The 11,833-nt window shown below is 44.9% G+C and overlaps 1 protein-coding gene across 1 annotated transcript in view; it reads left to right on the top strand.

Moving 5' to 3' along the window:
* Positions 1 to 9,149, top strand: part of PAN2 (poly(A) specific ribonuclease subunit PAN2) — a 33,728-nt gene extending 24,579 nt beyond the window's left edge. The window contains exons 21-26 of the mRNA XM_015819833.1: positions 1,412 to 1,569; positions 1,672 to 1,815; positions 3,664 to 3,843; positions 5,443 to 5,536; positions 6,609 to 6,806; positions 8,530 to 9,149. Coding sequence (XP_015675319.1) covers positions 1,412 to 1,569; positions 1,672 to 1,815; positions 3,664 to 3,843; positions 5,443 to 5,536; positions 6,609 to 6,806; positions 8,530 to 8,564 — 809 coding nt within the window. The 3' untranslated portion in view covers positions 8,565 to 9,149. The remainder of the gene's footprint in view (positions 1 to 1,411; positions 1,570 to 1,671; positions 1,816 to 3,663; positions 3,844 to 5,442; positions 5,537 to 6,608; positions 6,807 to 8,529) is intronic.
* Positions 9,150 to 11,833: the final 2,684 nt, after the last annotated feature.

The raw sequence follows: 11,833 nt of genomic DNA, 5'->3' as shown, positions 1-11,833 counted from the left end.
GAAGGTTTCTATCCTGCTTGGAGTGACCTGTGTTCTCATGCTTCCTTACAATTACTGGGCATCCACTCCTCGATTTTTTTTTCCACAATTGCCTTTATGCCCAAATGGAAATTCCCCCGAGAAGTCTCAGATAATAGTGTTGTACAGCTGGGAGGAGAAATAGCCTCGTCCTCCTTCACAGTCAGTGAGTGTGAAGATGGAATTTTTGAGAGGTGGTCATAAGCTAACACCACAAAGATTGAGAGAACAAAAGTAAATAGGTTTTGCAAGGAGGTGCGGTACTCTCAAGAGGAAGTGAAACAAACTGAGCGATCATCATAAGATGAAAAGGCCCATCAGCATAGAAAACGGAGGTCACGTCAAGGATGAAAAAAACATTGCTAGCCAAAACACTTTTTGTTGTGCTGTGAAATGGAAATTGTTGGAGGGTGTTTAGGTGAATGCTGAAGTAGCTATGCAGCTGTTCTTCCACATCAACCAGCATGTCCAGATATTTACTGCAAGGCCACTGGTCACTTTTCAAGAAGCAGCTGCAGTGGTGTTCTCCATCTTAATTTTAATGTATTTTGAATTGAACTGGGTGGGAATGGCAGTTGTGCGTTCCCGAAACTGCCCTTTTTTATGTTCCATCAGAAATCTATTCGGCTTGTTTCTAGAACTGGGAACTGATGTGACCAGCTTCAGGATTGAGTTAATCTTGTTACGGATCTGTCTTATTAAAATTTATTTATTTATTTATTAAATAAACACCTCCCTTCGGCCAGTCCGCTCCCACAGAGAGGGCCTCCTTAGAGTGCCGTCAGCCAGACAATGCCGGCTGGCGACCCCCAGGGGGAGAGCCTTCTCTGTGGCAGCTCCTGCCCTCTGGAATGACCTACCCCCCCGACCTACGTACAATTGCGGACCTGCGCCTTTTTCGCCGAGCCCTGAAGGCCCATCTATTCCGTGCGGCCGGCCTGGCGTAGCTTGATTATGTTTCAGTGGGGGGTTTTTTATGGGTGTGTTTTTAGAACAGGCCCGTTATTTAATTCGATTTTAAAACAAACTATTTATTACCGTGGTTTTTAGTATCGCCTGTTCACCGCCCTGAGGGAGATAGGGCGGTATATAAATTTAATAAATAAATAAAATAAAGTCCTTGTTTTAAATTATGTTATTCAATTCTTCTAGAGAAGTCAGTCCTGTGACGTCAGAGGTTTTCTTTTTAAGAGTTTTAGGCCCTTTATGTGTGAGGGATCAACTGATTCTTAGAAAATAGTATCGGTTGTGCAAAGGAAGAAGTTGTGCTCTTGAGGTTTTCTCGGGGGCATTCCCTGACCGAGATGGGATTTCCCTTTCTCTTTGGTTTTTCTGTAAACTGAGTGTAATCTCCGAGTGAGTCAGCCGATCAAATTTCATTTTCTGTTTCAAGTCAAGAACCCGATTGAAGCCAGCGTGTTGCTTGCTGAGGCTTCCCTTGCTCGCAAACAGCGCAAATGTCACGCCACGTTCATCCCCCTCATGCTGAGCGAAATGCCACAGGTTGGAGACTTGGTGGGACTGGATGCCGAGTTTGTCACCCTCAATGAGGTAGGCCTCGCACATTAGGACAAAGAGATAAGATTTCTGGATCCAGGATACTGCCTTTTGATCACAGGCAGCGCCTACTCACCCTTTAACCATCTGTGATAGGAGGAAGCTGAGCTTCGCAGTGACGGGACCAAATCCACGATCAAACCCAGTCAGATGTCAGTGGCCAGGATCACGTGTGTCCGGGGGCAGGGTCCCAATGAGGGCGTTCCTTTCATTGATGATTACATTTCCACGCAAGAACAGGTATGCAACCCTCCCTTTAGAAAAGCCTCACAAAGGGTACGCTAGTGCTCTATTCTGAGAAGGGTTTACAGAAGCTAGACCCCCCCCTCCCCAGTCCGTTTCAGGAAGCATAGTTGGAGCTGACCATACGTGAGGCCATGTGAAACCCTTTTCAGGCACTGGATTTGGGAGGCAGGAGCCTCTCTGAAACCATCACAGCTCAAGTGAGAACTTGAACCCGCACCCCACCATGCTGTGATGGCCCTCCTACGAACAGCGGAACAAGCTTGAGTGAGTGAGGCGCGTGCCAATCACAAAGTACAGCAGGTATCTTTTGGAAGAGATTAGTCTGAAATTAATTCAGTCTGAAAACATGGTTTTCATGCCTCTTTCACGGTGTGTGTGAAAATGTCTTGCTTAGCTACAACTCGGTAGTCGCTCTCATGCAGCTGTCCTTGTATAGAGAAAGAGTACTTCCTGACATAGATTATTCTTCCTGGCAATTAAAAGGGGTCTTTCCCCCCCCCCTCTAATTTATGTCTTTTCTTCACTGAGGAAACAGATTGCCTTAAGGTTCTTCAACTCTACAAAGCCTTTTTTTTTCCATTTGGGCTTTTTTTTTTCAGGGTTTCTTTCCTGCTTGCTAAGTGTTGAATGTTTGGGGTGATATATTTGGGGATTGTTCCCAGCGGTAACTCTAGTACTGGATGCTAACCAATGGCTGGGAAACTGGGCAGAAGGGTAAAACCCCCTATGCTTCTCCAGAGGAAGCATGTTCCAAGTTTTTTTTAATACAGAGTAGCTTCCTCCAGCTTCCTTAAAGCTCAGATGGGGAAAGCCACCCAACACTCGATGCTGTCTAACTGCGGCTACTCTTTTGTCGTTCCTGATGACGACTGTGTTGTCCCAAGAATTAGCACAGGTAGATTTGGAGTTGTTCAGTCTATCTGATCTGCCCTCATTAGGCTGAATACAATGCGTCTATTATATCAAATTTATATACCTGCTCATCTCAATTCAAGACCCTTGGTGGCTCACAAACAATGAAACAGTATTAAAAACGGAAAACCAGTCCAACGACAAAGACAATAGAAAACCACATAAAAACATAAAATCAAATTTCACAGCTAAGGCAATCATCTCCATAACAGTCATTGTAGCCACTGCATCGGCTCTACCATACTCCACGTTTTTAAGAGCGTGCGAAAAGTCAACAGGGTCAAGGCCAGTCTGAGCTCTGGAGGAACTTGATGTTCCACAGAGAAGGAGTCAAGATAGAAAAAGACTTGATGGAACCTGGCTGGGGACAAGATACCTCAAATAACCTGGTTCCGTCCCATGTAGGGCTTTATCGGTCATCACCAGCCTCTTGAATTGCACCTAGAAGCAGTGGTGGAAACCAGTGCATCCCACAAAGGAGAGGTGTATGATCAAGACATGAGAGACCCTGAGCAGGGCTTCCTGGTCCAGGACCAGGCACATCTGGCACACAACACAGAGTTGTGCAAAGGCCTTAGGGGGATGGCTACCACTTGTTCCTTGAACAGGAACTGTGAGGAACCCCCTCCAAATTGCACCCGGGTTCTTTTTGGGGGGTAACAGAACCCCATCCAAAACAAAAAGTGGCAAGTCTCAAGAACCAGGAGCCCCTAACACCCAAAATCACTTAGTCTTGCTGTGGTTGAGCCGAAGCTTGTTATTTCAGTTTTGCTTCGTTTTCATTATTTCTTTTCCTTTTTCCTATCAGGTAATATATGTTTCTAAATGGGAAGTAGATCCACTCAGTAGTCAAAGAAAGAAGTCCTGGAAATTGAGAAAGGACAGGTAGACCCTCAATACACGGTGATTCTATTTTCTTTGTTCTTATAGGTTGTGGATTATCTTACTCAGTACTCAGGAATAAAGCCGGGAGATTTGGATGCCAAAATTTCATCCAAACATCTCACTACGCTCAAATCCACCTATCTAAAGCTACGCTTCCTTATAGATGTCGGAGTCAAGTTTGTGGGCCATGGATTGCAAAAAGATTTCCGGGTCATCAATATCATGGTGACTATCTCCTTATAAAATCTTGATAGATCTCTCTCTTTCACAAGTTAACTTTTTATACTGAGTAAGAATAGAGCACGTGTAAAGAAGGTATAATAACGAAGATGTAACCGAATATGAGTGATATGTGTAAACGACTTAATACCTTAATTTAGATTCCCTTTGGAATGTGTCCCATGAATGCCTGTGGAATTGAAATTTGGCAAATTTTATAAAACATTTTATGACATAAATTATCATAAAAGCATTTTATAACACAATACAAAAAAGTCACAAAACGTGTGGTCAACTGTTAACGTTTGACTGTGCTATACAATTCAGCATGGGCTACTTTCAAGGCAGATGCACCTCTGAATATCTTCCTGAATTGTTAAGAGCTTTTCAGCTACATTAGAACCTCTGCCATTGTTGAAATCACTGAGGAATCTGAAGTTATTGTTGGCAGACACTCTCCATTTTCACAGCCTGTCGTTGAAGTTTCCTAGCTTTCCCCCATTTAGGCTCCTCCCCCTGCCATGGGCAATCCCAGAGAAGTGGCGGTGCTTGAATGCATTGGCTCTGAGTTCATAAGAGGCAAGGATGAGAGAGCACGTGCCTGGTTGGCAACTTGAATAAACCAGGCACATTCTCTGATATTATGGTTTAGATCAGTGATGGCGAACCTTTTAGAGACCGAGTGCCCAAACTGCTACCCAAAACCCACTTGTGCATCGTCAGGTGCCGGGTGGGTGTGGCCCATTGGCTGGGTGTGGCCCATTGGGTGGGCGTGGCTGCAGTGGTAATGCCAGACTGGGTGGGACTAAAAAGTTCAATCAATCAGTTCCAACTTTGCAAGATCTTTTTTTTTCCACGAGAAGTTGAAATTGACTGATTGATTGAACCTTTTTTTTTTGTACACGGCAGCGAAGGCCTAAAGCGAAAAGGTTTTATAAAACCCAGCTGAAGGCCTAGGACTGGGGCGATGGCGCACGTGCCCACAGAGAGGGCTCTGAGTGCCGCCTCTGGCACCCGTGCCATAGGTTCGCCATCACTGGTTTAGATTTTGAACTACCTGCTTCTACTGTTACTGAGGCCAATGCCTATCAAAGAATAGACATTAACTCTTATCTGTGGTTGCTCTTGTTGTCTCGTTCCTAGATTTGTCTCTTAGTAGAATTTTACTTTAGACATCTTGCTAGAAGTGCTGACTGAGGGACAGTCCAGTTGAAAAGCACACCCAATAGGCCCCGGCCATCAGATTTGCCCACTTGTAACAAAGCCTGATACTAGCCAGTAACAACAACTGTATTTTTTGTTATTTAAATTAGAGCACACAGTGCCTGAAAGCTTTGGGTCAGCTCCTGAGCCGCCCAGAAATTGCTATGAGACACTACTTTTAATATGGAAAGCAAAACATTATTAAACAGGAGTAATCAAAGGTATTCAGCTAATTTGCTTTCAGTTACATTAATTACCAGATTTCGTTGTTTGTCTTGCCTCCATTGGAGCAAGGGGACCTTAGGCTAAGTCTGGTTTCAGTCTAAGGTTAGAAGGTCTTGTAGACTGAGATCTCATGATTATGTGGTGGTGTGCTAATAGGGCTATGCCTGCCTCTTACAGGTTCCCAGAGATCAAGTCATCGACACGGTGTATTTGTTCCACATGCCTAGGAAGAGGATGATCTCTCTGCGCTTCCTTGCCTGGTATTTCTTGGGTCAGTACAATAATCCTGTGGGCAAAATTAAGCTGCGCCCCTCTTCCAGTCAGCCAAGCCGCCCTGCCTGAAAGAATAATATAGTTGCTAAAGAATCCCCCCCCCCACCCCCGGTACAGTTCTCAGGAAGATGATATTGATGAAAATGTGCAGGAACTGTTATCTAAGCAAAAGCAGCTGAAACTTTAAATCCAGAATAACAGAGCTAGAACGTGGAAACTGCTCAGGCAGAGGTCTCCCTAATTCACTGAACTTTAAAATGGAGGAGGAGGAGGAGGAGGTGCAACACAAGCAGACTTGCGCAGTTTTGTTACTGAAGCCAACATGCAATAAAAGTAGTTTTATGTCTTCCTCTGGGGTTGATTTCCTGGTCCAGTCTACCTAAGTAAGGCTGACTGCCCTCACGAGTTTTACAGTGTCTCAAACCTTGCTTTGCAACTGAGAGTTTGGACACGGAGAATGGGGAGTAAGGAAGGCCTTCCAGATTAGATTAATATCGAAGCCTGGGAGTTGAGTTCATTTTCAACACTGACAGAAATAAATTCTTGCCCCTAACCTTAGCTCAGTGGTGGCGAGCCTATGGCACGGGTGCCAGAGGCGGCACTCAGAGCCCTCTCTGTGGGCATGCATGCCATTGCCCCAGCCCCGCCACCCCCCATGGCCCCCTCCTCACCAGCAGACCCCCAGAGGAGAGTCACCCTGGGCGCAGCCTGCGCGGAGCAGCGCAGCCAAGGACATGGCAGCTGGGCAGCGGGGACAAGCCCTCATGCCCCATCATGTATAGATGATGCTGCTGGGTGCGGACAGAGGGCGAGGCTGCCATAACGCTGCTGGGCCGACTGGGCGATCTGCTGTGGCGGGCCGTGGAGGTGGTTGGTGGCCCTGTGGGTAGGAGAGGTGGAGGCGGGGCAGGGGTGAGGTGGTTTTGGGGCACTCGGTCTCTAAAAGGTTCGCCATCACTGCCTTAGCCTAAAGAGATTTCCTCTTTCTTGAACCTAAAGCAGGTAGGCAAGACAACATTTGCTATGTGTTGGATTTTTCTCTCTTTTTTTCTTTTTTTCTTTTTGCTTAGACCTGAAAATTCAAGGAGAGATGCATGACAGCATTGAAGATGCACGAACAGCACTCCAGCTGTACCGGAAATACATGGAACTGAGCACTGGAGGCTTGGAACCTGAGGAGTTCCGGAAGGTGCTCAAGGGCCTCTACGAAAAAGGGAGAAAAATGGACTGGAAAGTCCCTGAACCTGATGGCCAGAGCAGCCCCAAGAGTAAGTTTCTGTTGCCTGGCCTGTTGAGCGTTAGCGTTCTGTGACCATCTGGTATTTGGCTGTGGTAAGTGGAAGATTCTGTATCTTGGAAGGGAAAAAAAAAATCAGACTCCTTGATAAAGGACTGGGGAGATCAGACTTGCCAGAATGCATTGGGAAAAGGTGTCAGCTGAACATGAGCAAGCAGTGGGATGCAGCCCTTTAAAAGGCCAGGCCAGTCCTGGCCTGGCCTGGCCTGGCTTAATGGAAACATGTCTAGGTCATGGGAAATATTTCATAGAGAAGCTGCAGTGGGTTTAGAGGAAGGCTACCAGAATAATACATGTAATAATAAAATAATAAATTATAAGCCGCTCAAGAGTTACTGCACGGTAAGATGGATAGCTAATAAATTTTACGAGTAAAATAAACGTGAAATTAATAAAATGGAATGACCTGCAAATCAAGTCCCATATAGAAGAATGGAAGGAGCTGACCATCTTTTGACGATAGAAGAGACTTCGCAAGCGATGCAACAGACGTGTGGACAGCTAAATGCTGCAGTGTGCAAAAGGGTGTAAGCCTGCCTCTTTGCTGAAGCTGAGATTGGAATGAGAACCGACGGACTAAAATTAAAAGAAAGGAGATTTAGGCTGAATATTAGGAGGAAATACCTCATGATGAGAGTTGTTAATCAATGGGACAGTCTCCCTAGACCTGGATAGCGAAATGGTTCCCTGTCGGTTTAGGACAGGGATAGGCAACCTTGGCTCTTTTATGACTCGTGGACTTCAATTCCCAGAATTCCTGAGCTAGCCATGCTGGCTCAGGAATTCTGGGAGTTGAAGTCCACGAGTCATAAAAGAGCCAAGGTTGCCTACCCCTGGTTTAGGAGATTCTTGCCCTAAGCCTGGACATGAGATAGGCGATCTGCAAGGATTCTCCCAACTGGGTGATTCATTTCAGTGGTTCTGTATAAATATTCTACAGGATTTACAAATGCTTGTGACCACATGCAGGAGAGGGCGTTTTGGCATACCTCTATTATAGTCTGTGTTTCAAGGGTGATGGCTGCAAATATAAGCCTTCATATCTGCCTTTGAACCTGTAAAAGTGTGTGTACTTTAACACAGACTATTTAAATACGTGGATGGTGGTCATGTTTATGCCTTCAGGTAGAAAGACCAAACCTCCAGCCCTTTTATCTTTCACCTGCAGAGCAGAATTTGCTTAAAAGATGCTGGAAATTAAAGTCGTACAGAGTGTTTGTTTTGCAACAAAGACAAGAAGGTGTATTGTTTCCCTGAAAGTCTTCTTAGGCTAAGTGGAAGATGCAGATGTGACGCCTTAATTTTTAAGGGTATAAAAAAAAATACGGCCTGCAGGCTGGATGTTGTCTGCTTCCTTTGCAATTTTGGAGGTTTTAAGGAACAAGATGGGTGACCTCCCCTTTGCAGGTGTCCCCTATAAAACTCCCCCTTTCCAAAAAGAAACCGATTCTTCTTGCTTTGGGGAGTATGAAACTTGACCTCCATCTGCCAAGGGACGTTGTACGTCTCTATCTTAAGCTTATCACAATCGTCCAGCAGAGACTGTTGTCTTTAGACTTGGTCTCCTTTTGCCCATATTCTGCTTTCTGGTCCTGGGATGTTGACCTTTACATCCTCTCTTAGGTGTGGACTTGATCAGGTAAGGCTTGTGGTTTCTCCCTCATTCACAGGGCTGTGCTGTCTTTCTTTGGCAGGTGCGGCAGTGTTCTCAGCTGTGTTGTCTCTCTGATCCACGTAGCCCTATCATTTCCAGTGTCCCTTGAGAAGAGAACCATCCCAAGCCTACTCCCTGGAATATGGATACGAATGGACTGAAAGATAGCATGGATGTATTAAGACAGGAAGGCACTGTAATGAAGGCATGGTCAGCGTGAAGGGTTTCTTCTGGGTTTCCCAATACGTCTCTTGGATCTCTGGTCACATTTTAAGCAACCAGGGCCAAGAGAGTACATGAGACAGTTTTGGTGCTGGCCACAGAGGGGTCACAGTTCCTTTCAGAGACCTCTGTGCATTCCCCCACTACATGGTGCGGCAGCCATTAGGTGCTTACAGTAGGAATAGGCTGTTCTTGATAACAAGATGGCGAGCAGCGACTGATGAAGTGTTTCAAGATCCTTTCTACACGTGTCCTTGTTGTTAGTAGAGTTTGCAGGAGGCACTTGCACTCTCCTCTAGCTGGGAGTTGTTCCTAAAAAAAATCCAGAGCTGGACTCTTACTGTCATGGACGTTTCATGGCTTTTTAATCTTTTTCTGTATGTAAATTGTGATCAAGGTTGCATAAAGACTATAAAAATGCTGATGCTTCTGATGTTACTTTGCAGTCCAGCCTTTTGTTTGCTTTTTCTCCTGTTCATTCACCGTCATCGTGTGTTGTTTTATTTATTTATTTATTTATTTATTTATTTATTTTGATTTATATCCCGCCCTTCTCCCAACGGGACTCAGGGCGGCTCACAACATATTTAAAAACATAGACATATTGACAACCCCCACCAGATAAAACCAAATTAAACCAATATTTAAAGTTGTGCAGTTAAAATTATTCTTAAAAAACCCGATTTAAAAAACCCGATTTAAAATCCTCCCTAGGCCAGGCCCGCTTGCTGGAAAAGCCATGTCTTGAGGGCGCGGCGGAAAGTAAGGAGATCCGGAATCATCCGGATCTCGGGGGGTAGTTTGTTCCAGAGGGTGGGGGCACCCACAGAGAAGGCCCTCCCCCTGGGGGTCGCCAGCCGACACTGCTTGGCCGACGGCACCCTGAGGAGACCCACTCTGTGGGAGCGTACCGGTCTATGGGAGGGAATCTNCAAGTTGCGCGCCCTCTCTGAGGGGGCCAGAATTTCGCCCCCTATAGTCAGCGATGGAGTCAGCTGACTATGCCGAGGCGCCGGCAACCACAGCCACTCGGTCTTGGAAGGGTTGAGCCTGAGTCTGTTCCTCCCCATCCAGACCCGTACGGCCTCCAGGCAACGGGCCATCACGTCAAGGGCATCGTTGGGGTGGCCTTCTCTCTCGTGAAGCGTAATCAGAGTAGCATTAATGTATATGCTGGTTTTAATTCAGTTGGGGTTGGACCTGCAGGCGGATGTCACCCGAGCAAGTTCAGGTTTTATTAGATAATCTTACATCAGTGTTGGTCAAATCCTTTTATATACCCTAAGCTTTGGAGGAAAGATTTTTATGTGAATCTGAAGCAGCATGATTGACAACCACAATGCTGTACCAGAACAAAAGACTTATTTATGTCAGGAATATCAAATAAAAAAAAAATAGAAGTGTGTAAATACCAACTGAGTTTTAGGCAACCCAAAAAGCTATCCAATCTCAGGGAAAATATCTTCTAGAAGACAACCAAACATTTCATCTAGCCAAATTGGTAATTTGGAGGACAAGCTGGATAGTAATAGGAAATATAGAAATTGTAGATGATCTGTATCCAACAGAAAACTTTTGAAAGTGCCTGTGCCCCAAACTCCTTCATCTTTCTGCATTTTTTTGATACCATCATTCTTGGTATCTTTTTGGACTGGCTTCAAGGTTTAAGAATGAGAGGCTCAGTGTTCCGGTGGTTTTCCTTCTTCCTCCAGAGCCAGTCCCAATCAAGTGAGGGGCCTGAAAGCCTTTCTTTGCGGATCCCTCAAGCCTGTTTTCTCTCCTCACTCTTATTTATCATCTACATGAAACTGCTTCAGTTTGGGATTGGGCATCATAAGCATGCCGATGATACTTAATAATACATGTCTAGAAAGAGTACAGAGAAGAGCAACAAAGATGATTAGGGGACTGGACGCTAAAACATATAAGGAACGGTTGCTGGAATTGGGTATGTCTAGTTTAATGAAGAGAAGGACGAGGGGGGACATGATAGCAGTCTTCCAATATCTCAGGGGCTGCCACAAAGAAGAGGGAGTCAAGCTATTTTCCAAGGCGCCTGAAGGCAGGACAAGAAGCAACGGGTGGAAACTAATCAAGGAGAGAAGCAACCTAGAACTAAGGAGAAACTTCCTGACAGTTAGAACAATTAACTAGTGGAACAACCTGCTTCCAGAAGCGGTGAATGCTCCAACACTGGAAGTTTTTAAGAAGAGATTGGAGAGCTATTTGTCTGAAATGGTATAGGGTTTCCTGCCTGAGCAGGGGGTTGGACTCGATGACCTCCAAGATCCTTTCCAACTTTATCATTATTATTATTATTATTATTATTATTGTTGTTGTTGTTGTTGTTGTACTGTGTTTGAGTGGTGCTATCAAGTTCTTTCTCAAGGTCTGGAAGCGGTGAGGGTCTGGATGAAAAAGATCAGGCTTTGTCACAATCAGCAAAGAGCCTGCCTCTGTCGCTTCTGACGACTTATCTTGTTTCCCAGGAGTTAAGGGACGCTTTAGCCCTCTTTGCTTATAAAATGGTTCAAGGTCATTGCCATGATTCTTTACGCAAGTTAAGGAAGATTGAGTGGCTGTAAATTTTAAGGTCCATCTTCTTGGAGTTCTGGATGGGTTCATCCTCTCCCAGATAAAATTGGTGCATAATTTAAGGGCTTTCTCCTCAGCCAGAAGGGGAGATGGCAGCCGTGGTCAGGAGAGCCTCTGAACAGATGCAACTTGCGATTATTGCCTTTAAAAAAAAAATGCAAGGCATCTAATCGGCTTTTTTGATACATGAAGCAGCAGCAGTCCGTTGGTTGAAATCCATTCAGCCAACCTAATTCCTTCCATCATAATTCTCATCATTTCCAGAACAATCAAATGACTCTCTGCTCTCTATCCTTTCAGTAATTTCCTGCCTAATTTATTTTCATAAATTAATAGCATACAAAGGAGAGCTAGTATCATACTTGGCATCCTCATTGCTCAGTTGCATGTATGTAAGTAGCAGTACCAAGCCTCCAAGCTAATTGGTTAAGATACCCAAAGGAAAGTTCCCCTTAAAAAAAAAAAAAACAATTTGAGTCAGGGGAAGATATGACACTTTCTGAATGAAGTATTGATGGTCCTATGTT

Source organism: Protobothrops mucrosquamatus, unplaced genomic scaffold (assembly GCF_001527695.2).
Source record: "Protobothrops mucrosquamatus isolate PMUCROS unplaced genomic scaffold, P.Mucros_1.0 scaffold_151, whole genome shotgun sequence".
Lineage (NCBI taxonomy): Eukaryota > Metazoa > Chordata > Lepidosauria > Squamata > Viperidae > Protobothrops > Protobothrops mucrosquamatus.
This window is presented reverse-complemented; position numbering and strand designations above follow the sequence as displayed.